The following is a 26,662-nucleotide window of genomic DNA, read 5'->3' as shown; positions in this document are numbered from 1 at the left end:
AAAAAAAAAACTCAAGACTTCTACAGTTCGTCCTTTGCAGCTGCTTCCTCGGTAGTCTTCTTTGGTTCCTCAGTCTTGGTAGACTCTTCCCCATGAGAAGCTGCCTTCTTCTCACTGTTCTTCTTAACGAAGTTTATGAAGTCTTCCTTTGTCCTGTCTCCTTCGTACACTATAACGTTTCCGCTTGCTGATCTGAAGTAGATGGTCGGGAACCCTTTCACATCAAAGGTATCACTTGAGATATCATTTGCAGTTGCGTCCTGTACGCACACACAAACGGTTTAGTCACTCCAGTAGAACTATCAAGTGATTGATTTACATGTAAACAATTAAAAGAACTTACTAGCTTTGCTATGATAACACTTGGGTCGTTCTGGAATGACAAAGCCACTTCGTCCAAGATTGGAGCAAGTTTTTGGCAATGTCCACACCACGGTGCGTAGAATTCAATCAAAACTGATACATGAATTGATGTTTATCAGTCTTGGTTTTGCACAAATATTGAAACGATCACTAGAGTTTTCAAAAATGTACTCACCATTCTTTCCAGACTTGAAAACTATGTCGTCAAGGCTCTCGGCTACAACAACCTTCACTGGTTCGTTGTTCTCAGCTGGAATAGGTTGAGATTTTTTGTGGGCGGCAACTTTTCCGTCCTGAAGAAAACATATTCTTTGGTTAAGTTATACTGATTCTATACGTACTTTTTATTACATAAAGCTAGTGTGATAGTCTGCAAAAGAGAATGAAACCTTAAAGTCCTTGATCCATGATTCAATCTGGTCAACCTCAACATTTGCTTTCAAATACTTCTTGCTATCAGGAGTTTGGATGATGATGAGTGGAACTTGGCTTTCTTCAAGTCCAAAGTACTGTTTCACAGATACATGCAAATAAATTGTTTAGAGATGTGTTAACACTGACAGGAGAAAATGACTGTGAGAGACGAAGTTCTATAGTAACCTGGAAAGCGCCTTGGCTGCTCTCAGCATCACCAACAAGGAAGGCAAGATCTTGACCTTTGTTGGATGTAGCAACTTCACGGTACTTTGATTTTAGAGATTCAGCTGTTGCCCCGGTGAAGTTAACGAACATCATTGCCTGATATTCAAAATATTACTATCCATAAAAACCAGAATGTCATAGAAGACTGGAAACAAATGAAAAAACAAAAAGAAAACAGAACAGAACAAATGCTTTCAATAAACTCATATCGACATCAAAAGGGGAACTCAACAATTATCAAGAGAATTATGATCCAGTTACCAAATTTAATTAACGCGTTCTGCTATCAGAGCCTTTGCTACAGTTTACACTATCTAAATTCTAAAAGCTTTAAACCTTCACGCACATACTAATTACTAAACTACCATTTTCAATGACTCTAAAATACTTGTCAAGTAAAAATGAAAGGCATAACTAAAATATCCATTTATGTAAATAAATTCACAAATGATACCTTAGTGGCAGGGCTTTCAAAGAATTTGGCAACATATGGGTGGTTGTTGGGATCACTGTCAAAGACGGTGACAAGTGGAATGCTCGATTCTTTGACGAATTTCTCTAGAGCTTCCCCATTGAAATCCTGAATTCATGATTCGTCAATCAAATAAGTAATCTGTAACATTACTGCGTAAACCATGACTACTCAGTGATGTAATATGTAAAAAATGAAAAAGGGTTCCTATGTACCTTGGAATCAACAAAGAGTTCATCAAAAGGCTTGAATAGCCTGACGACAGGTCCTTGCACAGAAGAATCTCCACGAGGAAGATGCTTGGCATCCAAAGTGTGTGCGAAATCATAGTCAGCACGCAATTTCTCAGCAAGGGCCATGAAAGAATCGAACTCGTCGCCGGATAATTTAGGGAACACTCCAACCTAAGACAACAGAGATAGACATTATAATGGTTGGTTGCAGAACTCGTGGACTGAAAATAAAATCAAGAAAAAAAGAGGATATATAAGAGGCAGTACTTACAGCAACAACATTCTTATCACCAACAACCTCAGCTGCAACATCAGCTGACTTGATTTCAACAGAAGCAGGGCCACTTTGCTTCTTAACATAAGTGACAATACCGTCGGCTTCACGAGGTCCATTGTAATCTTGAATAGTTTTCCCACCATTTCTCAGAATCTTGATAGTGGGGAAACCCTGAATCTTGTACTCGTTAGCGATTCCTTTGTTGGAATCCTCACTGGCATCAATCTTGGCAAGAGCTAGGGGAGGGTTATGACTGCTCAACTCTGATGCAGCCTTCTCATACTGTAAGCAATCACACATATCACACCCATCTTAGTTAGCCCATATAAAACTGGTTTCTCAATAAATAATTAAAAATCCTCATGTAGTTAAGTGATTGAAAGCCAAATTTCTCACCTCAGGAGCAAGCTTCTGACAGTGACCACACCTGAATACAAAGCAATACACATCAAGTTACTCAAATGAAACGAAGATAATTAAAAATCCTAATAGCTTATAGACGCATCAATTACAGACGAAAATAAATCAAAGCATAATTATCACAAATTATTATTCTAAACAAGTATTGTATTCTAAAGTGAATCCAAAACAACACCAATCAAAATCAATCAGCTTCACCGTTCAAAATCAAATACTAGACAACAACAGCAAGAGAGCCACAAAAAAAATCACGAGGACAGAGATGGACCTCACGATTGAGATTGAAACACAAGAGAAATAGAGAGAGAGAGAGAGTAATTGAGGACTTACCAAGGGGCGTAGAACTCGACGACGATGAAATCGTGCTTGTTGATGGTATCGGTGAAGTTAGAGTGATCGAGAGTCAAGACGAACTCCTTCGTCTGTTCGCTTCTGATAGAAGAAGCGAACAAAGACAACACAAGGATCGAAAACCACGCTAAACCCTTAATCGCCATTATTATCTCTGTACGACGACGAAGTGTATTCTTATGTTCTTCTTCTTCTTCTTCTTCTTCTTCTTCTTCTTTATCAGAGAGAGGAGAGGAGGAATAGGATTTGATTATGCCTCCTGCACTGCACTCACTGATTTATATATTAGCGCTATGGATTATAGAAATTTACAAAATCTCTGGATGCTTAGTGGCCATAGTTACACGTGGCGTGTTTTCATTTGAAAATGCCTCGTCATTGGTTTTCATTTAACTTGGCAAGTAAAATATTTTCATTGACTCTTTGACCCACAACGGTTATTGATTTTCTCAATATTTACTTCCATAATCTGCAGTGTCAAAAATTAATACACTTTATTGACTCATTATAATTCTGCTGAGTCAACACTCAAAATTAATGTGCATCTTTTGAAAAGTTACTGACCAAAATTAAATTTATGAAGATTTGACTTTGATCTTTTGCCAGGATTATCATTAACATCCTATAGGTTATGCCTAACCATGATCTCTCTTCTTTTCCTTATGATGTTGCTACCCTGGCTTCACTATGGCAACATTTATAGCCTACTTATATATAACATAATTGTATTTTGAGGAGTATATATTAATGTGGTTTAAGACATAATTTTATCGATATATAACAACCGATATATATTAAAACTTCCGGTAATGAACATAACATTATATTTTAACTCACGGTACACCGCGGGCATATAATTTATATTTTATATTGTATCTATTTGTTAAATATTGAATATTTTGTAAATAGAGGAATAACTAAATTTTCTAGTTGTTGTGCGGCTAAATATTTATATTATTATTTAACCCGCAATACACTTCATGACCATTTGTTGTTATATTTAGTTTGTTTCGTTTAGTGTTTGAGATTCTATTTTGATTTTTTATTATTATAACAAAAAATAAGGGATCTAAATACATAATCAGTAATTATACGCTGTGATTAAGTCACATTTTTTCTAATGATTTAATTATTTTATACAATCTTAGTTAAATCAACTTGATTTTATGTCAAATATTCTAATATTAATAGTGTTGATAAATAATTAAATGAGGATTTAACTCGTATTAACACAAATTTAATAATATTTTATTAATTTCAACATGTTCTCTTTATAATTCATCTACTATATAACCACATTATATAGTATTTTAGAATTTTTTAATTTTACATATTAGTGATAAGTAAATTTTTATTAAGTTTATATATGTTAATTCTAATATTTAAATAATTGTGAATCGAAGTTTTTCTTAAGTTAAGAATCAAATCTCATAGATTTTGGAAAAAAAAATAGGAATCAAATTGTTTTTTCTTTGTTTACGAAGGATTCAGATATTGAATATCTTCAAAACACAACATAATGTATGGTTAAATATATGATAGTTTCTATTCTCATATTGATTGTTGTTATTTTTTTAATTAAAATAAAATGTAAAATATTTAGGAAACAAAATTTGGAGTAATGTTAGTTTTGAAAATTTTGTAAGGGGTAATGTTGTAAATAACTTTTTAAATAAACAAAACTAAAAGGAGAAAATGTACTTCAAAAATGTTAATATAGATGTGAACCATAATATTCGAACACAAAACATGTGAAATCTTTGACATTTCTCTAGTTTTTACATTTTTTTTAACTTGTGAAACGTCTAGCCATTAAAGAAGTATCATAGGCTGCCAAAGAAAAAGTATTAATACTCTATCATAGACATAGAGAGAGCATGCCAAACCATGAGACACTATATTCTTTTTTAAATCCTTGATACTGTTGTGAATTTCAAAATCTTATTTATGTATTCTTGTAAATTTGTAACCAATATCAGTCAGGATCGTTTACAGCGCATTTTCATAGATAATCTCAATTGAATGAGAAAACTTGATCATTTCTTCTTCACCATTTCAAAACGGGTTACAAAGCAAACTAACCAACCAATAAATGAATATGAGCATCAGCATATCTATACCAAAGTTTTCCTATATAATAAACCTATGTATATCTAATTTGTTAAGTAACAAAAACTTCAAAACTCTCTGCTCAAGAAGAAGTCTGAGGATGTTGTAGCCTAACAATTTCATGAGCTTTCACAACTTCTGCTGTGAATTTTCTCAATGCCCCAAAAATGGGAACTAAACCATTTTTCAAGCTACTAGATGACTCGTTGTTCACAAGCTTAACAGTTTCTTTACGCTTTCCTCTTTCCTCTACTAACTTCTTCCTCATTGAATCCAAATCCACTTTCAGATCATCCAAAGCCGATATCCCGTTCTCTGACTTACCTCTCGAAACCAAACTTCTCTCTGACTCCGCATCTCGCTGCTCAAATTGCGCTTTTGCCCTTTGCTCTTCTTCTTGCTTCTCCCATAGCTCGTGTAGGCTTGAAGCGAAACTTTGCATAGCATTACTCACATTATCTTCAGATATTCTACCCATTGCTTCTTGCCAATCTTTGCAAATGATAAAAATGGGCGGTGCACCTATCTGACTAGGAGAGAAAGGAGCGATTCCGTCCTCTGTTGCCTCGGGTTCATAGTGAAGGCATCTCGAGAGCCATCCGTTTAGGGACTGGACGTATAACTTCTGGGTGTTAACCCAGTTGTTGAAGCTGCTAGACCATTCTCTTAGCTCCATCTCAAGATCAAGAATTGCGTTCGAGCCAGAGTCTTTTTGTAAGGTTGTGTTTGCTTTGAGAGATCGAACCTTGCTCTCCATGATTGCCTGGAACTGTTTCTGGTGGCACTTAAGCATCGATCTCCACATTCTTATCAACCTTCAAACACACACAAAAAGTATCAGTTTTGTTTGACAGCTTAATTTGCTCATAGATATCGAAATATAGAAAGATGATTTACCCGTGTATTAACTGTGTCAACTGTGGCTGCAATTCTTCATCTCTGAGTATGTGGATTCTGCTGGAAATTGAATCAACTGATCTTATACAAACATCAATTTTGGTCATAAGCTTCCTAATGGCTGCCCGAGTAGCCTCGATCTTGATAGCTTCTGCTCCATCACTATCCATTTTTTTTAGTCTCCTGCACTTCTCTTCATAAACGGCACGAAACTTTTCTTCGTCCTGCCATCAAACGCAAACCACGATGTAACAACAGGCAAGAATCTATAAGTGACATAAAGTCACATTAGAGCTTCAGAAAAACAAAGCTACTGTACATCATATATAAAAGCATTAATACCTTAACTTCCTTATACAGTTTCTTTTCCCACGCATACAGTTTCTCCAAGGTTGATGAGAGGTTCCCATTGAAGCCTCCATTAACATCTTGTCCATTGTACGCTTTCGCCATTTTCCGTGTCCTTGATGTTAAACGTATGGGCTGAGAATGTGATGACTGTGTGGATGGTGCTACCAGATACATGATCCTGGATAAGATAACTGCAAAGTATAACATTTCATTTAAAACTTCACCAAGCAGCAACAAGAACTCATCCAAAAAGCAGTGTGCACATAATATACGGTTCATAGTTCATTCAACACAAATCAAATCAGTCTAAACCACAACAACAAGATGCTTTCCCCAATCCCCACTATATTAGAATTTAGAGTTTCCAACATTTTTGTTCATAATTCAATTATTTCAGGAAAATCTAGCAGACAGGAGAAATTCCTATTCAGTCAATATAACTTCCCATTACATCAAAGTTTATACAATTCCCGGAGGCACGTCTAAACACGTCATCAGATAACCATTAAACTTAAGTTAATCAGCATTACCTGGTAACTATGACTTATTCTGAATCATGATTTTTAATTATATAGGTTTTCATACATAGATTTGCAAAAAGGAAGGAGCTATATCATCAAGGAGTATCAGAATATCAGACCAGCAAAACATACAAGAGTTAAGACAGGGTACCTTTAAAGCCATTGTTTTTATGCTGATAAGGCAACTTGCCAACCTCAAGTAACACAGCAACCTCCTTCCCACACGAAGAAGCAACCTCGAACTCGCTTTTGATCTCCTTCACAGTTTCTCTGAGATCCCTAGTGGCATGGTACGACAAACTGGATAAACTACTTATCTTGGAAGATTCAACATCAAAAGAGGAAGTGCTCGTCGTTTCCTCCAACTCAAAGCTCACTCCTTTCTTCCTCCCGTACTCTTCCTCTACCGAAATCTTCGTCCCCATTGCCGTCTCATGACTATTAGAAGAACTGTTGCTGCTCTTTCCTTCACCACCATTAACATAGTGAAACTCAGATTCTACATCACTCCCTGAGAAAGAAGACACCGTCTCCGAATCGAATGAGCTCTCAGTGGCTTTATCTGGCACCGGCACTGCCCTCATAGTTTCCTCACCAACATTACCTCTTTTGTTAATACTGTTCTTCTCACGAACAACGTTGTAATCGTCCTCGTCTCTGTGTTCTTTCACCTTCTCCAATCCTGTTCTCTTGGGACGTCTATATACTTGCTTGATCACTTCTTCCCCAGTTATTTCTTCCAGTTCAGGGATCCCTTCTCTTTCTCTAACTTCCTTAGAATCAGGACTGCTTGAGATTGACGCCATTCCCATCGGATAATATCCGGAAGCACGAGAACGACCGTTGCTGTAGTCATATGTATCAAATACGTTCAAGAAATCCCAAGTTGAAACCTTTGGCGGTGACGGAGGAGGAGCCGCTGACGGCGATTTCCGTTGCGCTCCAGCGTTTCCGAATCCAGAATCCGACGGCCACTGTGCGTTCTCCACTCGATGATTCTCCGGCTGAAAGATGAACGGTCGAGATTGCGGCGCGGATTTCTTCATAAAATACATTCCTCGATTTGCGTTTGGGTTGAAACTCGGGTAACCCGGTGGGTACCCCGGTGGATAACCCGGTTGATAACCGGGCATATAACCCTGTGGGTAACTTGGTGGATAACCGGGTGGGTAAACCGGTGGAGCATAGCTAGTTGGATCATAACCGGAATGAAATGTTTGAGTTTGAGTTGACCGTTCTTGTTCAGGAGTGCTATCAATTTGGAGATGATCATTAGATCCAGCTTCTGTTTCGGATTCGGAGTCGGATCCGGAGCTTAGATGCAAATGCGAATCATCTTCGTCTTCGATGATGGAATGAGAAATAGAGGTGGTTGAAGAAGGAGAGATCTTTTTCTGGTATTTCTTCGGCGGCTTCCCTTCGTCGGACGGTAACGTAAGAGCTGGAGAATCCGGCGAAAAAGAAGAAGAAGACGAAGAAGCAAGTAACAAGCCTTCCTCGTCGACGAAACGTTGAATAGCTTCGCCGACGTCGGAGAGAGACTGGAAGTAAGTAAGGTGAGCGACGGCGAGAGCAGAGCGATGATACGACGCCGCTTTAATATGTTCCTTACGCTCTCTGCAGAGAATCACAATCTGTTGATTATCTAGTTTTGATCCTCCGCAACCCATAATAACGTCTTCTTCCTCGGGGGAACTCTAGCCTCTGTTCATTCTGCTTACACTCCGATCATCGTCGGACATGGAGTAGCAACAACAACCATCGTTGGCCTCAGATTTAGTCGAAGAAAACGGCGGCAAAACTGAATGGAATAAAATCGTAGGAAGAGAGCAAAGTTTGTTTTTTTTTTTTTTTTTTTTGTAAGAACAGAGCAAAGTTTGGGTTTTTTTTTCCTGGAGGAGAAACAGAGCAAGAATGTGATTTGAAGAAACAACTACGAAACTGTAATTTTAGTGATCATGTAAGAAAACAAATTTATATTATATGAAGTCTCTTTGTGCATGGGTAAGAGAGGAGAAGGAAAAAGCAGAAGAAGCCATGGTTGCTGATTAATTTGAAAACGTGTTCACGAATCAGACTAGAGAGAGGGACACACACACGCAAGGGTAAAGAAACCAAAAGAGAAAATTCAAAGTCGCCAGGTTGCAATTAATTTTCAGCTTTTTTCTACTAAATTTTATGGATAAAAGATGTGGGAGGAAAAGGTAGGGGGGGGATCTGGGAAAATATTTATTGTGAACTGTGAATTGGAGAAGGAGAAGAAGAAAGTGGCAACGACGAGGAAACAAAATAAAATTTGACAATATATATACTTTATTTAGTTTTGGTCCCCAGATTTCCTACCAATTTGACTAATTTCACAACGTTTTATAATGCTTTCCATTCTTCCTCTCCTGTCCTGGTAAAAGAAGTCAATGGGTGCGTTTCCATTTTTTTCGTTTGTTGTAATGTCGGTATGTCATATGAAGTTTTACTATTCAATTGACATGTTTCTACTAGTATGTATTAAGATTTGTTTAGTTTTAGCCCCTACCAATTTAGTCTGATTATTTCTAACTTTGTGCAGGCAACACGATACTTGGCCGTAAACAATTACTGAACTAATACTAGTCATTGTTTCAGTGGATTATATATTAAGGGGGAAAAAAATGGACATAGATTACCTAAAATTGATATTTGTGGATTTAATCTTCCCCATGACCCCTTTTTATCCTCTCTCTCTCTCTTCTACGTTCTTGTTTTCCTATTGAAAACATCCCAAACAATATTGACAACTATTTTGTCAAAAGCAATGAATCCAATCTCATTTTCAGAAGTCGTTAATAGTATTTGTCAAACTAAATTATCTTCATGAGTAAGTCTCATATCCAAATCATCAAATCCCATCAATTTATATGTTTCCTTTACAAGACAAATTTAAAAGTCTCATTTGTTTTGTAAATTTGTATAACTAATTGCATGTATTATTAACATGAGACATTAAGACTATTGGATGACAAAAGTAGGTCATGTGCTGCCAAATCCAGTTCCACATGCACCTCCTTAATCACAATCCTGAATCTCATAAGAGCCAAAACCATACCATAATTTGTTTTGTTCTTATCATCAAGATCAATATCCTTTTGAATATTGATTGTTTTGTTTAACAATTTGGTCCTTATCAACTCATTCATTTTAGTTCAAATTCGGTTATATATGTCTGGATTGTACAAGAAGGTGGGTCGTCGTCGGTGTGTCTATTTTGATGATATTATTATGATTATCATTTCGAACGAGAAAACATGACCTCATGATTCAGAAGAAAGAAAGAAAAGGTAAAAGAAAAAGAAAAGTTTTTTAAAAAGCGATTAGGAAAATGAGAATGAGTCTGACCAATCCCATCGGCTCATCGTCGTAAGCTTCTTGCGTCACTAGAAGAAGGAAGGCATATCATTTTCCATACCAACCAATTTGTTACATTTTTTTTCTTTTGTTAAAAGGCTTTTAATTAAAATGCATAAAAAGTAATACAGGAATATAATTTGTAGATCATATAGTTTTTGAAAGTAAAGCAATGGGAGATTATACAATGAAACATATTCTAAAAGGAGAAAGATAGAACTAGTGGGAACTGGAAAGTTAATCCTCTAGCTATTTTCTGGATCGATCATCTTCGACCACCACGACCACGCTTGCCTCGTCCTCTGACCGTAATCCATTGATCTTGGAGTTTCTGGGTAGGTTTGATTGTCCTTCCTCCTCGGGTATGTTGAGAGGATTCATCACCCATCTCATAACCATAATCTCCAACATCGAAGTCAGCAAGTTGATTACTTCCTACAATATTTTCCTGCACAAACTCATTTTGCAAGGAACTTGAACAAGGTGTTGAAAATGGGACAGATACCATTTGAGAAGATGACAATACAACTTCAGTGTTGATGGGAATGGGGTTGCATAAGGCAGTGGTGATGGTAGTAGCTTCAACTGTAGTAGTAGTATGCCCAGCCACAAAGGCTGGTGAGGGTGTGCGGACTGTAGTCTCACCAAGTGCAGCTTCAACTGAGTGAGTAGGGGAGACATAAGTGCAGGCAGAAACAGAACCTGCACCTAGCACTGCAGCAGCTGCTTGAGAGAGGAGAAGACATCTAGTTTCTTTGTGGCCTACAAACCCACATTTACTACATTTTGATGGAAGCCAAGAATACTCCACATCCACTATAGAGACATTGCCTCTTTTGTCCTCGACAACAACTCTATCTGGAAATCCTTTTTCTAGCTCAACTTCAACTATGAGCTTAGCCACTCCCATTAGAGACGGATCCAACCTTGGTTTATCAGTAGCCATAGGTTCACCTAAACCTGAAGCTATCCAACTGATTCCCCAGTGCGAGTAAAGACGACTAGGGATTTTTTTTAGCGTAACCCAGACCGGCACAGATGTGATCTCTGGCAGAGCTAATGTATCAGCAGAAGTCCATGGAGCAACGAACATGATGCAATCATCAATGTGCCATACACCACGCTGTAAAACCCAGACTCTAGTTGGTGCATCCGGAATATGAAACAAATAAGAGGATTCCCCAAGTTTTCGTGAAAATTTTTTACATTTTTTCCCCCAAATTCTATTAGCCACTGCATTGATGAGACCTCCAGATGGTGTAAGGCAACGATTAAACTGACCTATCACATATTCTTGTTGATTCTCAAGCCCTCTCAACAAGACATGATTTGGAATGTGTACCTTGGGGATGCCATCTTCCATGTATGTTGGTGTTGTTGTCCGATGGAGATTTCGGATGGAAGGGTCCATCTTTGCTGCCCATGGAAATCGTAGTTGTCCATCCTCTTTAATCGCTGGAGGAACGATGTCTAAAGCCGGATCAGATTTGCCTCTTTCTATTGGAATTAGAGTTTCGTGACGGTAAGGCACAGTTTCTGAGATGATCTTAGGTGGTTTTGCCCATGCTAAAATAGTTGGAACAAAAAGAGTAGATACAGGAGCTGTCAGAAGCGGAGAAGAGTGATGCAAGGTTTGAGTTACATCTTCCGTTGCGAGAGGAAAGTTCAAAGCGACGGAGTTCTGACGAGAATCAGTGGCAACAGAATCCATCAAGTCAAATAGGAGTGACTAGATAGCTCACCGGAGAAGAGATTACCGGAATCAGTCAGTGATGACTACACGACGGCGGCGTAGTTGTTGAAGTGAATTGAGATTTACTTTAGGTTTTTCGTCTTCAAGAGAGAAATTTGGGACCTACCGAGAGATTGATGAAATAGTTTAATTTGTTACATCTTTCTAGTTTCAGAATTTAATATTTAAAGTTGGTAGTTGTAAAGGAAACATTGATTTTTCCTAACAACACTTTAATAATCAAATTCTTGAGAAGAAGAAGAATAGATGGAGTTGACGTCAAAAAGTAAAAAAAAGAATAGATATATGGAGCATAACTATGCACGTCTCTATGTGGCATGTGGTGTTGAAAAAGTTATCTAAAGTCCCTTTGTATAGATTTAGAAACAAGTACGATGGTTAACCTAATCCAATAGAGAAGCCTTTTCTTTCTTTAGTATCCAAATGGCAGAAGAATATTGAATGAATCTTTAAAAGGCCAAGCAACAGCAAGCCTTATTTAAATGTTTCAAAAATATTCGTGCAAAGGCGTAGCAGTGTGATTCACACACTTTTTATATTAGTTTCTAGTATTTGAATAGCTCCACACTAATCTCATATCTAAAACCACCACACAAGATATTATTAAAGGTGACTTTTCCCAAGCAAACTATATATACCAAAGAATATGTGAACACCAATTGTAAATATGTCTTCAGGTAAGAAAAATCATAGTATATGTATTTTCTAATTTTTCAATTTGGAGTTGTTATTACCACCAAAAAGAATAACAGATTGGACGACAAAAGCCCCAAAACGCCAATGGCAATTATGATGTTGAGGAAGTAATTAGTAGGTAATGGCTTATCTGGATTCCTCCTATGTATTGCTCCTTTACTCTGCTCTTATCTTCTTCTTCATAGAATCCGAAAGCTTCTTGTTGGTGCGGGATTTGGCTGTTACAATAAGAAAGCTACTTCACAAATCATTTTGTAAATCGATTCTATCATGGTAAGCTGTTACAATGTACCGTTTACTATTTTTTTTATGCGATCCGAGAACCGTAATCTGTTTACTCGGTTTGATATGAAACCTAAAACTCTAGACAAAGGAAGATAACTTGTTGCGCAAGTACCAAATGTTTAGCAAAGAAACGTGAAAATTTATCAACTTAAACCATATATAAACCACGCAAATCTGTGTATTTTACCTTCTATACCAAATAAATTAGTTATTGACAAAGAAAAACTCAAGACATTAATTCGGTTCATGCAGGTCGATCAAATGACTTGGTAGTCGTCGCAGAGATGGGAGATGAAAACGAAGAGGGAGAGAAACGCGGGAGTGTTGAATAAGAGGAGTCCAAGAGGAACCATCCAAAGATTAGAATTTGTGGGATGGTATTTGTAAAGCCAATAACTTAGAAACATTAAATCCTCCACATATAATAACACACCATTGGAGACGTTCTCTCGGTTCTCCTTCTTCGTCTTCATCTTCTTCATATTCCTATTCAGGTTGCTTTCGTGGCTTATTAGCATGCAAGAGGATCGAAACAAACATGAAACGATGATTCGAGCTATTTAATCCTTTATTTGGTGAGAGATTAGACGAAGTGAAAGTAAAGAGATGGTAGATTTAATATTAACTTTAATTTCGAGTGTATGAGTAAGTGTATACGCAGTCGGATTTAGAAAATATAATTTCAAGATGAGACCTGATTTAATTTGGTTTGCGTTATTTTTCTAGCAAACGTATAATTTGTTTCCGGTTTAGTTTGACCAATGAATACATTGAAGTTGAATGAAAGAAAAGAAAAAAGGAAAAAGGAAAGAATCAGAGCATAGCAGTTAGCAAGAACAACAAAAAGGAAAATAGAAGAAAAAAAGATATTGTGTATTACAACACATCGAAGCCTATTCGAAAAATAATAAGGAAAAAAAAAAATATATTTTTTTTTAATAAAATTTCTGATAAGAAAAAATAATAATAAGCATATGAATAAAAGGATATTGGAAAAGGAAAAAAAGAAATAGCTAAACCGACAATGTAGTTTTCTAACCTCATCTATAAAAGAAGGCTCTCTCACTCTTTTCTCAGATCATCACATCTTTCCTTATTTTTATTTTTTCTTCTTAGTTCCTCTCTATCGATGTACAACGGTTACTCCGACTCCGAGCGTACGGTGGTGGTCGGTGACATTCTTCTTAACTCGTCTATGTTTCTTTTTCTTTCTAATCGATCATTGGATTTTCACCTTTGCTTTTTTCTAGGGTTTGGTGGTGTCTAGCATATATAGCTTGTACTGTCTCTCCGATCGAACCGCGATCATTGGATTTCACTTGCTTGTTTCTTTTCTAGGGTTTCGTTTTTAAATATTGCGCATCGGTTGCTTTGCTTTACATATATATATATATATGTTCATGTGATTTAATTACTTGTCGTTATGTACCTATTTCAGGTTTTGGATGACGCTTTTATGTATCAGTGATGGGATGGAAACGCTTCTTCTCTGTGCTAACGACGTCTTCAGGGATTTTGTTCTGCTTCTTCTAAAACTCAGTCTCTGTTTTTTTTTTTTTGAACCGATCGATCATTGGATTTTCTAGGGTTTGGTTTCTATATTGCATAGGTTTGCTTTATCTATGTCCATGCTATTTACTTGTTGTTATGTTGTTTCAGGTTTTGGATGATGAGAGTGCTGGATACGCTTCTTCTCTGTGCTACTTCTTCAAAGGGTTTTCTTCTTCCTCTTCACACACGTCTTTAGTTTACTTCTTCTTTTTGTTCATGTTCCTTACGTTTTTTTGCAGGTGGTTTGGAAGCCAGTTATGATATGATCATGGCTTTCTCGCAGGTTCCTTGATCTAAACCCATCTCTATTTGATTATGTATTTGTCTCTTTGGTTCGGTGGTTTTTTCTATTTACATGTTATTAACTTTTCGTTTTTTGGTTTTGTTGGTTTAGGTTTGTGGAGGCTTTGATCGGTGATGGCTTTCATTGATCCTTGTCACTCTAATTCATGATATTCTTCCAGGGTTTGCTCTTTTTAACTAATCTTGGCTCTGTTAATATTTTACATTGTGGAGGAAGGAGGATGCTTCGATCGGTTAGTGATGGTTTTGATGGATCGTTTTTGTTTTCTCTGCGCTACATCTTCAGGTAGTCTTTTTCATCTTTTCATTAACTTGTCCATAACTCCACCTTTGTTCTGTTTTATGTCTCAGTTTATCTTGAACTTGAAGGATGCCTTTGATCTGTCGACGTCGTCGGATCCTGTTACCTCTTTGACGGTCTCCTTTTTCCCTTTTATTTTATTTTAGTGTTTTTAGATCAGCTAATGTCTCTCTTTGATGCAGATCACGACGAACCAGAATTCCTAAACAGAGAACCAACATTCAGATAAGAGATCGATGGTCCACAGATTCTTTTAATTATTCTTAAACTTTGTCCTCTTTAACTATTTTATTCAATATGTCTTTTTAACGAGAATGCATTTCTCTTCGATGCAGATCGTGAAGGCACTGGGAGGAGTGATATGGTAAATCTAAGCCTCTGGTCTGTCATCTCTTTAAGGTTTCTTCTGTGCTACATCTTTTAATTATCATCCGTTTTCTTTACAACCACAAGTTAACCTCTGTTCTTTTATGTCTCAGTTTATCTTGAAGGAGGATGCCTTTGACCTGTCGTTTGTCCCTGTTGCCTCTTTGACAATCTCCTCTTCCCTTTGTTATATTCTTGCTGTTCACACAGCTCAGCTAATGTTTTTCTTTGCTTGTGTTAGATCGTTGGAGGGAAGGCTGGTTACTTCACATCTATACTAATGGCTATTGTTGGTGAGGGTATATATGTTTATCTATACTAATGTTTCTCTAGGGTTTGGTTTTTTAAATATTGTGCATAGGTTGCTTGCTTTATATATATATGTTCGTATGATTTTCATTGTCGTTATGTACTTATTTCAGGTTTTGGATCGGAGGATGCTTTTATGGGATCATCAGTGATTGGCTTTGATGGAAACGCTTCGTCTCCGTGATGTCTTCAGTGGTTTTGTTCTTACTCATGAAGTCTTACCACTGGGCTCTGTTTAAGAATTCTAGGAATTGGGCTCTGGTGTTAATTGGCCCACCATAATTCTTTATTTCTTCTTTTAGGGTCCATTAGTTGATGAGACGTTGTCGTTTTGCAGCATCGTCTCCTTCCATTTCCAAAACGGAACGGAGGACTCAGGAGTGAGGAGTGACGAGTGAGGACTGATCTGAGCTTTCGGTATTGATAAGAGGTTTGTTCTCATACCTCTATTTTATGGCCAAATCCTCTTCTCCATTGACTATATCACCTGATGAGTTTGTTATTTCTCTTTCTCAGGTTGCGAGCCCAACACTGCAGTCAAGTAATGTCCAAGGAGATGGACTTGTTAGCCTTCTTCAATCGGGCTCTTACTTAAGATCCTCTCTAAACCAGAGGTTTGCTTTTTATGCATCTTCGCATATAATTTGGTGTCTTTCCTCTCTTCACCATCGTTGTTGCTTGTTGGTTTGGTCTAACTTCCTTTTTTTATCTGGTGTTTCAGGATGTCCGGTTCTTGGTGTGGGGTTTTACGGCATCTTTGGCCAAAGCGTCGGGATCACAGGTTATGCTTTTTAATGGTTGTTACTTTGACGTTTGATTGAGCTTAATTCAGGTTATGCAACTATTCTATATTCTTTCTTCTTGATGAATTCAGATATGGTGCAAGTGAGTATGGGAGGACCTTGTTGTTTCCATGGCGTATTTCTCTTTAACTACTCTCATCTTTTTACTTATTTGACTGATTTTAGATGGTTTTTTTCTAAAAAAATTTCATGTGTTGATTGATGATTGTCTCACTAATTGCAGGGAAAGGAGTGTCACAAACATAGCTGCTAGCTAGCTCTACCAAGACCATGAGCAACATCCAAGAAGAACCACTCCAGGTTTTCTTTCAATCATCCATCACCATTGGTTAAGTTCAACTGCTTCTTTTTAACCATTCTTATATGTTATTTCAGGATAAAAGAGCCGTGTTAGAACCAAGTAGCTACAACATACAAAGCAAGCCTCAGGAAATAACAATTTACTCCTACCTACCAAAGCACAGAGGTCAACAACAAGGCCAGCAGGTTCTATATCTTTCTTTGTGAGATTGTTAAGTGAGATCATGAGAGGCTATTCTAATTCTTTTTATCTTCTTCTTGTTCATTCAACAGTAATCTCCGGGATGCGGACGTCTGAGCAGAGTGAAACTGATTGTATTGGATTGATGGTGTTTGACCAAGTACAGGTTTACAGACCATGGCGAGTTTCGTCAAGAACCACCCGTGGCCTAACGTTGATGCTCATAGTTGAGTGCTGCTGAACTATTATCGTCTAATTATTGAAAGAAAGGTACAAAACTGCATCGTTATCACTTACGCCTGACTAACCACATGCCTTGTTTTGCTGAATCTTGGTTAGAATTAATTGAGTGACCTTTTCTTTCAGAGTTAGATACTACTACACTGTGCTTTTTGGCTGTCTCAAGGTATCTCGTCATCTGCTCACAGGTACGTACACAGATATACTTTCGCGCTATTGATTGACAATTCTCTTTAAATAAACCCACACTCATCTTTGTGTGATGCTGTTTTCTCTTTCTCGTTTCAGCTGATATGGGACCGGGATCTTGGACTGCCACTAGAGCGGCCAAAGAGTGTAAACATGTCCTCCCAAAGGTGAAACTTTGCAACTTCGTGGGGCTCTTAAGCTCTTCTACATCTCTCAGAGTGAGTCTGTCCCAGCTCTTGAAAAATATTGTCCTTGGGAGTTCCAGCCCAACAAATTTGAGAGATAAGAGACAGAGAGAGAGATCGTTCTAATGGCGACAAGAGAGCAACATGATGATGGTTCGAATCTACTACTCAACAGAATACATGAATTGTGAGTCGAATTTGCTTTTTAAATTTTGTTCTAGTTTCTTTATTTTTGATCGAGACTGAGATTTTGGGTTTAATATGTTTCTGTAGGTGTGGAGAATTTAGGGTTCCTGGAACTTCAAACCTCAAAGCCATGGGTTCCTTGCAACAACAATATAACGAAGTTTCATTTTGTAGTTTATTATACCGTGTACTTTGTCTCAGGTTTTCCCCAACCGCTACGGTCTGGTCTGGCTCGTCCTAAAGTATGTGCCCCGGACAGGGCAACTATTTCCTGCTTGACAACACAACCTTTGCAGTCAGAAAATGAGCATATTCACGTTGACATGAATAACAGAAAATGGGAAAAAAATCAGAAATGACCTTGTCATTTAGTCCCATTCTGTAGAATACATCTCTCAAATGATCAGCTGGTGAAGGAGGTCCAGCATCTAAAACATAAGCATATTTCACCTCATGAGTTCAAATGTCCATAACAAAATCTGAAACAAAACTCATCGAAGGCATGAAACAGACAATGGAAAAGATTAGTTAACCAGGGAGTCTTCCTTCTTCCGGACACTGCTCAGGTGCTACGACATCAACTCTCCCATATTTCATCGGGATTTCAGGACCACCAGCTTCCTGAAGTGAAATCTAGAGTTATCACTAAATTTCAGAGACCAACATAATTGTGCCTGCTAGGCCAAGCCAAGGAATAGTGAAGGAATACCTCTACTCCAGTGGCACTAGCTAATTGAAATAAATCGGCGTAAGAGATGTTAGGATACTTGTCTTTGATAGGTTGAATGAGCTTTAAAGCACTAATGAGACCTGTAAAATGTCAAAAGTAGACATATAAAGACAGCATAAAAAAAAAGGTCTTAAAGCCACAATGCATGTGGGAATTGTGATGGAAGGAGTACCAGCATTAGCAGCATGTTTAAGCTCAGGCTCAAATCTAAGACTTCCATTAGCTCCACCTCTCTGTGGCCACTCCTCAATGTTCTTGTTATATGTACCAGCGTCGTGCCACCCTAATCTAACCTGCAATGAAACGTACGTGACACACACAAAGTCAATTCTGCTTTCTCCAATATGTCTATCACACATAATTCAGTTCTCTTTCTCAAACGTACGTAGTAGAATCATGATCCAGCTGCAATATCATAATCATCAAATCAAAAGAGATAAGAATAGAGATACTTACCAAAATGGGATGGCAAAACTTAGTCCGGAGAAGCACTTTGATGTCTTCTTTAGCACTTTTCAATTGAGCTGCATCAGAAGCGGCACCTTTTGGTGAAATCATCCCCTTGCTCCTCCTCCCATAAATCGGATTCCTTTTCTAAAAATCAACAGAAATTATTAAAATCTACAAAAGTATGGTCTTCCGAACAAACTACGGTACCTGAACGAGGGAGGAATGAGGAAAGGAAGATGCGACGCTTCGAAGAGAAGAAAGAGAATGTGGCGATGATGATGTAGAGGAAGAAACCGCAACGAGAAGAGGAGCTGAGGTGGAGGAGGCGACGGAGGGGGAAAGAGAGACTCTGGTTAAGTGAGAGGCGGCGGAGAGAGAAACAGCCATTTTTGTTGTCACGGCGGAGAGAGAAGCGCCGAAAAGAGTGATATCAGTATTAAAAAAGGACAGGTGTCAGTAACTTGGGGATGCGTTGACAGTTGGATCGATTTGGAGTCACTCACTCTTAAAACTGGATAATGATATCAGTATCTATCTATCTATCACAAAGTGAAAGTGAACCTCACGCGCGCCTTAACGGATTTTTTTTTACTGTTCCACTACCAAACAGAGAGAGAGAGAGAGCTAAAAATTTACTGTTTCCACTAACAATAGTATTATTTATCTAAAAATTTACAATAACTGTTATAAAAAAAAATCAATGAAGACAGTTTAGTTAAATTACCTTTCAATTTAATTCATCTTGTAACATTTTAGTAGTGGAATAAATCATGTAAAATTTGAAGTAAAAAAGAGTAAATGATTTTCATCAAANAAAACCAAAAAAAAAAAAAAAAAATCACTCCGTAGAGTTTATGGGCTGAGCATATTGGGCCTCGTACGATTGACCTCGGCCTTTTATATCAATCTTTGTTTGCGCGTGCTCTACACGCCAAGTATAGTGAGCGTTAAAAGCGTAGAGCCTTTTTAGCCAAATGCCAAGTTTCTCAATTAAAGCTTTACGGGAACTCAAGGAAACCTCTGTGGCTAGCTCTGTGTGCTGCAACTTGCAACAAATTGAGTGACAGAGAGAGAGAGAGAGAGAGGTGCAACAAACATAAAATACTCACTCACTCACTCCTATAAGGAAGCAACAAGTCTTGGACACAAAGAAGCCTCCTTTTTTGTTGCCCCTTTGTCAATAAAGAAACCTTATTTTTGTGGTGATTTGGTTTCGCTTTCTTGGGGCCAAAAGAGGAGATGAATCCGAATAAGGAGACAACGAACCTTCTTCGCTTCTTCTTCGTCTTCTTCTTCTTCTATGTGTTCGTCCTCTCTGCCCGCTTTCAACTCTCTGAAGCTGCCAAAGACTCGTCGGCTCAACAAGTGAAGTTACAGAATCGTCGACTTGGCTCCTCCGTCGTCTTTCCTGTCTCCGGGAATGTGTATCCTCTTGGGTAACTGCCAAATTTCACATCTTTTTGTTTTTACTTTCTCTGTTTCTTGCTACTTTCTAGTCACCCATTTGTGTGTTTGATCTTCTTTGTTTGATTCTTCTTTATTTGGGGATTGTGTTCACCGATGTCTTGATTTTGAATTGGTGCGGATACGTTCTTGCATCTGTGATTCTATTGCTCATTCAGTGATTCTATTGATCTGTGAGGGAATTATATAAATCTTGGAACTTTCACGGATTGCAGATTTTGGGCAATGTTGATTCTGATATTCCCATCCCCTTGTATTGAAAACGCCCAATTTGATTGTTGATGTAATACTTTGGCTCATTTGACGAATTCATTTTTCTTCTTCTTTGCACCTCCAGGTACTATTATGTGTTGCTTAACATAGGCAACCCACCTAAGCTCTTTGACTTGGACATTGACACTGGCAGTGACCTCACTTGGGTTCAGTGTGATGCACCCTGCAATGGTTGCACAAAGGTAAGCGTTGATCTGCTTTATTAATAAGTAAAGGTCTTTTCTATCTTACAGTTTTCTTTGTATCTTTATCCGCAGCCTCGTGCTAAGCAGTACAAGCCCAATCACAACACTTTGCCTTGTTCACATCTCTTGTGTTCTGGACTCGACCTTCCCCAGAACAGACCTTGTGCTGACCCTCAGGATCAATGTGACTATGAAATCGGATACTCCGACCATGCATCATCCATTGGTGCACTTGTAACTGATGAGTTTCCTCTAAGACTCGCAAATGGCTCCGCTGTGAATCCCCATTTGACATTTGGGTTAGGTTTCTTCTTCCAATTTTCACATGTTAGAAAAGAAAAGACAATATTCATGGGCTGTAGAAAGTCGGTGATCTTACTAGTGATCCTGATTCTTGAATCAACTTCTCTTTTAGATGTGGGTATGATCAGCAGAACCCGGGTCCACACCCTCCTCCTCCAACAGCGGGAATCCTTGGTCTTGGCAGAGGGAAAATAAGCATCTCAACACAGCTAAAATCCTTGGGGGCAACGAAGAATGTGATTGTGCATTGCTTAAGTCACAATGGTAAAGGCTTTCTCTCTATTGGAGATGAGCTTGTTCCTACTTCTGGAGTTACATGGACTTCACTGGCTACTAATTCACCTAGGTGAGCAATCTTTGAGCATCTTTATGCCCTCTTCTATTTACTCACACTTTTAAACTTGACAAGGTAACAATCATGGTGTGACCTTTTTTCTGTAGTAAAAACTACATGACTGGACCAGCAGAGCTTCTCTTTAATGCCAAGACCACAGGTGTCAAAGGCATTAACTTTGTTTTCGATAGTGGAAGCTCATACACTTACTTCAATGCCGAAGCGTACCAAACGATTCTCGATCTTGTAAGCCAAAACAAAATTCTGAAAAAAGCAGCAATTGTGTTTTACATTCTTATGATTAATTTGGTGTTTATATATCTATTATAGATAAGAAAAGACTTGAATGGGAAGCCTTTGAAGGACACAGAAGATAAAAACTTACCTGTCTGTTGGAAAGGCAAAAAACCTTTGAAATCACTTGATGAAGTCAAGAAATACTTCAAGACGATTACTTTACGATTTGGAAATCAAAAGAATGGTCAGCTATTTCAGGTTCCACCTGAGTCTTATCTCATTATCACAGTGAGTCTCCTATATACCAACTCTGTGTGACTTGTATCTACATCCAAATCCATGGCTGAGAGTCTGTTTCTTTGTTTTTTTGTTATCTTAGGAAAAAGGAAATATATGTTTAGGTATCCTGAACGGAACTGAAGTCGGGCTAGACAGCTACAATATCATAGGAGGTAAGTAAATAGATATACTAAGTTTTCGATTATAGTTTTCCTTTCCCAGGGGTTCTTTTAGGTTCATAACTTGACAACAAAATCTCATTGCTCTGTTTGTGTGTGTGATAGACATATTTTTCCAAGGGATAATGGTGATCTACGACAATGAGCAACATAGGATTGGATGGATTTCTACAGACTGTGACAAGATTCCCAAGTTCTGAACCTTAATTCACCTCTTTTTTTTTTTAAATATAATTTTGTTCTGCTTCTCATCAAATCCATAAATAAAAAAGTTCTCTTGTCGTCTTCTTTTGTGTGTTTTTTTTTTTTTTGCCTCCAACCCACACTCTAAAACTATTCTGTTAAACAGTGAATATGGAGGAGATATATCGGAAGAGGCTTATCCAAGAGGGTTTGGTTTGATAACAGAGCTTTTCTCAGGAAGTGATTCTTCTAAGAACAAGAACTTGGCCTCAGATGGAGAGCTTTGACATTGACACACAGAGAAAGGGTTTTTGATAAAGACTGTGTAATAGAAGGTTTTTGAGGTTTTTGGTTGTATCAGAGATGTTGTTATCATAATAGAAACAAGGAAATATATTTTGTAAATAATATACCGCTTTGTCATCAGATGTAATCAATCATATAATAATGAAAAGAACACGGATGCCTTTTACCAAAATGGCCCTAGCTCAAGAGGGCAAAAGAGGAATTACAGAACGAATACAGTAGACAATGGCGGAACTAGGAAACCTTGAAAAGTAGAGAGAGAGAGAGAGAGCGCTTGGCGCCATCATCGAGAGAGAGAGTGAAAAGACGGCTGAGCGAGAAGAGGTTTCTGAAGCAAAGATCCATTACGCGGCGGCGAAGATGACTGAGATAGCGTCGGTGATGGACATTGACGTAGACGAAAATCAGCCTCGCAAGCCGGTGAACAAGGGGAAAGACGTCGCCGGTTTTGGTGGTGGTCCGCCGCAGGGTAAGGCGACGCCTTGGGTTGAGAAGTACCGACCTCAGTCGCTCGATGACGTCGCTGCACATCGTGACATTATCGATACGAGTAATTGAACTTTATACACACATTACTACTCTCAATTTCCATAAACCCTAGGGTTAGGGATTTAGTACGGTTTTCAATATCTTTTTTTTTTGGGTATTTTCTCAAATAGAAAATTGTGTTCCTCTGATGTTACAAAGTATTCTAACGAAGGTTCTTATTTGTTTCTTTTCTCAGTTGGATTGAGAGACTAAATGCAATTTTTATAGGTTCTTATCACTATGCTCACTAAAAGGTTTTGCCTTTTGTGGTTTTTGTAAAACAGTTGATAGGCTGACCAATGAGAACAAATTGCCCCATCTTCTGTTGTATGGTCCTCCCGGTACTGGCAAAACATCCACCATTCTAGCCGTTGCCCGGAAACTTTATGGACCCAAGTACCGTAGTATGATTCTTGAACTCAACGCATCTGATGATAGAGGAATTGATGTTGTAAGGCAGCAGATTCAAGATTTCGCTAGCACGCAGAGCTTTTCTTTGTGAGTATCCTAACGTGATTTCATCCCTGCTTTTGATTTTTGTGGTTAATTTTTTCTTATCATAATAATATGCATTTTGATACCTCAACTGGTTTTTATTACTCATAATATTGGATGCATTGTGATGGCATGCGCTATGTTTAACTGTAGCATCATGCTAAGTATAATAACTTCTCTTTATGTGTAACAAGTTTGTTGTGGATATAAAAATTTGAAATTGATGATTGTAGAGGAAAATCTTCTGTGAAGCTGGTTCTGCTAGATGAAGCAGATGCCATGACAAAAGATGCTCAGTTTGCCCTGCGTAGAGGTATAACCTTATATTGTTCCTATCTCTCTCGGTGATTTTGCTTAAGCACAGTACTAACATCTTTGGCATCCTTATTTTCTTTAATTTTCCAAGTAATTGAGAAATACACCAAGAGTACTAGGTTTGCGCTCATTGGAAACCATGTCAATAAGATCATTCCAGCTTTGCAGTCGAGATGTACTCGATTTAGATTTGCCCCTCTCGATCCTCTTCATCTGAGTCAACGTCTTAAACATGTAGTAGACGCTGAAGGGTGAGAATTAAGCTACTTCAGTCTTGTAAACTTTCTTATTGTGTGTTTCTTCATTCTCCCTCTTTATTATGTGTATTTTTATACCCTTTTTTGTGCTTCCTTTTTGTAATTGGACTAGGCTTGATGTAAGTGAGGATGGTTTGGCAGCTCTTGTACGGCTGAGCAATGGGGACATGAGAAAAGCACTGAATATTTTGCAGGTTCTGGAATATTTCCATTTGGTTCTGGCTCCCTATCAACAATTGTAAATCTACAGAAGAGAATACATTTTAATCACGATGAATGGGTCTGTAAAAACTTCTAACGGGTTTATTGGTGTTGGCAGTCAACTCATATGGCGTCAAAGCAAACTACAGAGGAAAAGAGAAAAGCACTGGACACTTTGCAGGTTCTGGAATATTTCCTTTTGGTTCTGTCTCTTTATCCACACAGATAATACATTTAGATCACTACGAATGGATCTGTAAAAGTTTCTACGGGTTTATTGGTGTGGGCAGTCAACTGATGCGAAGTCAGAGCAAATTACTGCGGAAGAAGTTTACCTCTGCACCGGAAACCCATTGCCCAAGGACATTGAGCATATAGCTGGCTGGCTTCTAAATAAATCATTTGCTGAGAGCTACAAAAGTATGGAACCATAACTGATTTTTACTAAGTTAATGATTCCATGGTCCTGACTCGTTATTGCTACTTCATTCTGCAGACATATCAGAAATGAAGACGAGAAAAGGACTTGCCATTGTTGATATCGTCAGAGAGGTTACCATGTGAGTGACATACTTGGTTGCTGCTTCAAACTGCTGTGTTATCTGTGCCATGCATCTGTAAACTAACTTTTGTTTCTCCATCAGGTTTGTTTTTAAGATCCAGATGCCTTCAGATGTCAGAGTTCAACTGATAAACGATCTGGCAGACATTGAGTAAGTATCTTTTGCAATTTAAATTTGGCAGATTGTTTAATTTTGACTGCCTGGAGTAGAGTATTTAAGCTTGTGTTCCCCCACAATCTTTTTTTTATTTTAATTGTGAGTCATTTTACTGTTTATAGGTACAGGTTGAGTTTTGGGTGCAATGACAAACTGCAGCTTGGAGCTATCATTTCTACTTTCACACATGCCCGGTCTGCTATGGTTGGTGCAGCAAAATAAACCATGTTTTTTTTTCCTTTTTGGAACCTGTAGTAGCTTATATGCACTGTGTTAAGTAACTACTAGAATAGTTCATCTCAGTGATGTTTTCCTAATAGTATTTGTACATTTTATGGCCGTTTGTGACCAAAAGCTTGCCTTTAAATCTCCAACGAAGAGTGTTAGATCCACCTTGTGATCTTCTCATCTCATATCATTAGCACATTGCTCAAAAGGCTCTTTGCAATTTTCAATTCCTAGATCAAATATGTTTCAATGCTCTTCTCCGTATTGCCAATCCGATATTGGTTTCTCGTTTAGTCGTGTCTAACAATGAACCCAGACAAAATGATGATAAAATAACTTAAACATCGCTACAGGGATCAGAGCACTTCGTGCTGCTTAGTTGATCCCCGAGCGAAAAAGGTTTTATGAACAAACAGTCAACACAGAACATCGCGGACCAAAAAAGAAGAGAAACAACCTATACAAAAAGATTTTCTTTCTTGCTTAGGTAGGAACTCTTTGATTCTACGTTCCTTTTTCACACATCATCATACTCATTACCCATATACATGTATTGCTATACATCTGCTGCAGACTTTGCTCTCCTTCAACTACCAAAATGCAGCCATCAAGAGCATTAGACAGATTACGTCTTCCACTGAAAGTGCATTGTGCTTGTGAAGATTGAGCAGTTTGTTTTCTCAATGAGTCTCATCCGTTGTCCTATTGGACCATGCAATCTCAATGTCGAGTGATCTGGAAGAAGCATCTTTGCTGTTTTCATGATTCAGGCTTAGAGATCCACTGTACTCTCCTTCTGTCACGACTTTGTCTATTTGGATAGTAACACGGCCTAGAGTCGTCTGCAGACAAGGAATGTGTTGTGTTAAACAAATACCAAATAAGACAATACATATTGAAGATCTCTATCCAATCCCAACTCTGCAATTTGAACAATGTAGCTTATTGTTACAATGTTACCTTCCCAAATGTGCTTTTGCTCTTGCATATGATGTGAAGCTTTTGTCCTTTGGGGGGAACATCAAATGCCCAAGTAAAGCCTTCTTTCCATTCAGGAGTAGTGCTATGGCTCACGACCTACAGAAAAAGAGACAAGCCCAATGATACAATAATTTTTTTTGGCAATGGTGGGAGTGAGAATAATTCTCTCATGGATGGATTTGCTTTACCTTAGTTTGCCGTGGAGGGCAGTTTCCTATTGTTAATTGACAAAAGGCGTTTGTGGTTGCCATGGACTGCTTTAAGTTATTGGCACGCATGACGTTCACTGTTAAACAACCTGGTAAGCAGTGCAATAAGCTGTCTGCCTTGTCGTGGAACCTAGGAGGGCA

The 26,662-nt window shown here is 38.1% G+C and overlaps 6 protein-coding genes and 1 long non-coding RNA gene across 9 annotated transcripts in view; 3 read left to right on the top strand and 4 right to left on the bottom strand.

The window, feature by feature from the left end:
- Positions 1-3,015, bottom strand: part of LOC104751647 (protein disulfide isomerase-like 1-2) — a 5,005-nt gene extending 1,990 nt beyond the window's left edge. Inside the window, exons 1-10 of one of the 2 annotated variants that reach the window (XM_019238009.1) lie at positions 2,738-3,015; positions 2,384-2,414; positions 1,982-2,269; positions 1,693-1,881; positions 1,460-1,585; positions 964-1,101; positions 753-872; positions 539-656; positions 344-456; positions 1-260 (exon numbers count right to left, since the gene is read on the bottom strand). In XM_019238009.1, the coding sequence (XP_019093554.1) occupies positions 21-260; positions 344-456; positions 539-656; positions 753-872; positions 964-1,101; positions 1,460-1,585; positions 1,693-1,881; positions 1,982-2,269; positions 2,384-2,414; positions 2,738-2,904 (1,530 nt within the window). In that variant the 5' untranslated portion in view covers positions 2,905-3,015 and the 3' untranslated portion in view covers positions 1-20. The remainder of the gene's footprint in view (positions 261-343; positions 457-538; positions 657-752; positions 873-963; positions 1,102-1,459; positions 1,586-1,692; positions 1,882-1,981; positions 2,270-2,383; positions 2,415-2,737) is intronic. The other variant, XM_010473643.2, reaches the window with a different exon arrangement.
- On the bottom strand, positions 4,758-8,898 carry LOC104751646. The gene is made up of 4 exons (XM_010473642.1): positions 6,788-8,898; positions 6,107-6,306; positions 5,765-5,988; positions 4,758-5,682 (listed from the first exon to the last, which is right to left on the bottom strand). The coding sequence occupies exons 1-4, from the start codon at positions 8,304-8,306 to the stop codon at positions 4,950-4,952; spliced, it is 2,676 nt and encodes an 891-aa protein (XP_010471944.1). The 5' UTR covers positions 8,307-8,898; the 3' UTR covers positions 4,758-4,949.
- Positions 15,838-17,844, top strand: LOC104751644. Its single transcript, XR_002035844.1, has 10 exons — positions 15,838-16,011; positions 16,098-16,195; positions 16,303-16,362; positions 16,456-16,499; positions 16,608-16,684; positions 16,760-16,870; positions 16,958-17,135; positions 17,232-17,293; positions 17,394-17,666; positions 17,753-17,844. It is a non-coding gene; the product is annotated as an uncharacterized LOC104751644 (long non-coding RNA).
- LOC104751645 (L-ascorbate peroxidase T, chloroplastic-like) lies at positions 17,665-19,346 on the bottom strand. Of its 2 annotated transcripts, none has more exons than XR_761831.2 (7): positions 19,053-19,346; positions 18,852-18,989; positions 18,568-18,688; positions 18,375-18,475; positions 18,179-18,286; positions 18,026-18,093; positions 17,665-17,936 (listed from the first exon to the last, which is right to left on the bottom strand). XR_761831.2 is itself a non-coding variant. In XM_010473641.2 (7 exons), the coding sequence occupies exons 1-7, from the start codon at positions 19,230-19,232 to the stop codon at positions 17,844-17,846; spliced, it is 789 nt and encodes a 262-aa protein (XP_010471943.1). In that variant the 5' UTR covers positions 19,233-19,346; the 3' UTR covers positions 17,665-17,843. The 2 variants fall into 2 exon arrangements, 1 of the variants encoding a protein (XP_010471943.1); XM_010473641.2 differs by having other exon boundaries at positions 18,199-18,286.
- On the top strand, positions 19,844-22,741 carry LOC104751643 (aspartic proteinase Asp1-like). Its single transcript, XM_010473640.2, has 9 exons — positions 19,844-20,281; positions 20,647-20,764; positions 20,840-21,066; positions 21,183-21,416; positions 21,512-21,650; positions 21,735-21,929; positions 22,021-22,093; positions 22,205-22,292; positions 22,449-22,741. Exons 1-9 carry the CDS (start codon positions 20,085-20,087, stop codon positions 22,567-22,569), a joined length of 1,392 nt encoding a protein of 463 aa, XP_010471942.1. The 5' UTR covers positions 19,844-20,084; the 3' UTR covers positions 22,570-22,741.
- On the top strand, positions 22,851-25,516 carry LOC104751642 (replication factor C subunit 5-like). The gene is made up of 10 exons (XM_010473638.2): positions 22,851-23,138; positions 23,401-23,614; positions 23,845-23,924; positions 24,018-24,177; positions 24,296-24,377; positions 24,503-24,565; positions 24,675-24,804; positions 24,881-24,944; positions 25,029-25,097; positions 25,226-25,516. The coding sequence occupies exons 1-10, from the start codon at positions 22,949-22,951 to the stop codon at positions 25,323-25,325; spliced, it is 1,152 nt and encodes a 383-aa protein (XP_010471940.1). The 5' UTR covers positions 22,851-22,948; the 3' UTR covers positions 25,326-25,516.
- The window catches only part of LOC104753892, a 9,573-nt gene continuing 8,551 nt past the window's right edge, over positions 25,641-26,662 (bottom strand). The window contains exons 6-8 of the mRNA XM_010476077.2: positions 26,501-26,660; positions 26,292-26,408; positions 25,641-26,173 (exon numbers count right to left, since the gene is read on the bottom strand). Of these exons, the coding sequence (XP_010474379.1) occupies positions 26,012-26,173; positions 26,292-26,408; positions 26,501-26,660 (439 nt within the window). The 3' untranslated portion in view covers positions 25,641-26,011. The remainder of the gene's footprint in view (positions 26,174-26,291; positions 26,409-26,500; positions 26,661-26,662) is intronic.

Source organism: Camelina sativa, chromosome 16 (assembly GCF_000633955.1).
Source record: "Camelina sativa cultivar DH55 chromosome 16, Cs, whole genome shotgun sequence".
Taxonomy (NCBI): Eukaryota; Viridiplantae; Streptophyta; class Magnoliopsida; order Brassicales; family Brassicaceae; genus Camelina; species Camelina sativa.
The sequence above is the reverse complement of the archived record's forward strand: the minus strand, read 5'-3'. Positions and strand labels throughout refer to the sequence as shown.

Coding starts and splice junctions, on each gene's coding strand:
- LOC104751646 (XM_010473642.1), bottom strand. CDS start 8,306: ATGGGTTGCGGAGGATCAAAACTAGATAATCAACAGATTGTGATTCTC. Junction 6,307..6,787: donor TAAAAACAATGGCTTTAAAG/GTACCCTGTCTT, acceptor TATACTTTGCAG/TTATCTTATCCAGGATCATG. Junction 5,989..6,106: donor AACTGTATAAGGAAGTTAAG/GTATTAATGCTT, acceptor GTTTGATGGCAG/GACGAAGAAAAGTTTCGTGC.
- LOC104751645 (XM_010473641.2), bottom strand. CDS start 19,232: ATGGCTGTTTCTCTCTCCGCCGCCTCTCACTTAACCAGAGTCTCTCTT. Junction 18,689..18,851: donor AGTTTTGCCATCCCATTTTG/GTAAGTATCTCT, acceptor GTTTCATTGCAG/GTTAGATTAGGGTGGCACGA. Junction 18,287..18,374: donor CTAGTGCCACTGGAGTAGAG/GTATTCCTTCAC, acceptor ATTTCACTTCAG/GAAGCTGGTGGTCCTGAAAT.
- LOC104751643 (XM_010473640.2), top strand. CDS start 20,085: ATGAATCCGAATAAGGAGACAACGAACCTTCTTCGCTTCTTCTTCGTC. Junction 21,930..22,020: donor AGTCTTATCTCATTATCACA/GTGAGTCTCCTA, acceptor TTGTTATCTTAG/GAAAAAGGAAATATATGTTT. Junction 22,094..22,204: donor CAGCTACAATATCATAGGAG/GTAAGTAAATAG, acceptor TGTGTGTGATAG/ACATATTTTTCCAAGGGATA.
- LOC104751642 (XM_010473638.2), top strand. CDS start 22,949: ATGACTGAGATAGCGTCGGTGATGGACATTGACGTAGACGAAAATCAG. Junction 23,925..24,017: donor TCAGTTTGCCCTGCGTAGAG/GTATAACCTTAT, acceptor TAATTTTCCAAG/TAATTGAGAAATACACCAAG. Junction 24,945..25,028: donor ATCGTCAGAGAGGTTACCAT/GTGAGTGACATA, acceptor TTTCTCCATCAG/GTTTGTTTTTAAGATCCAGA.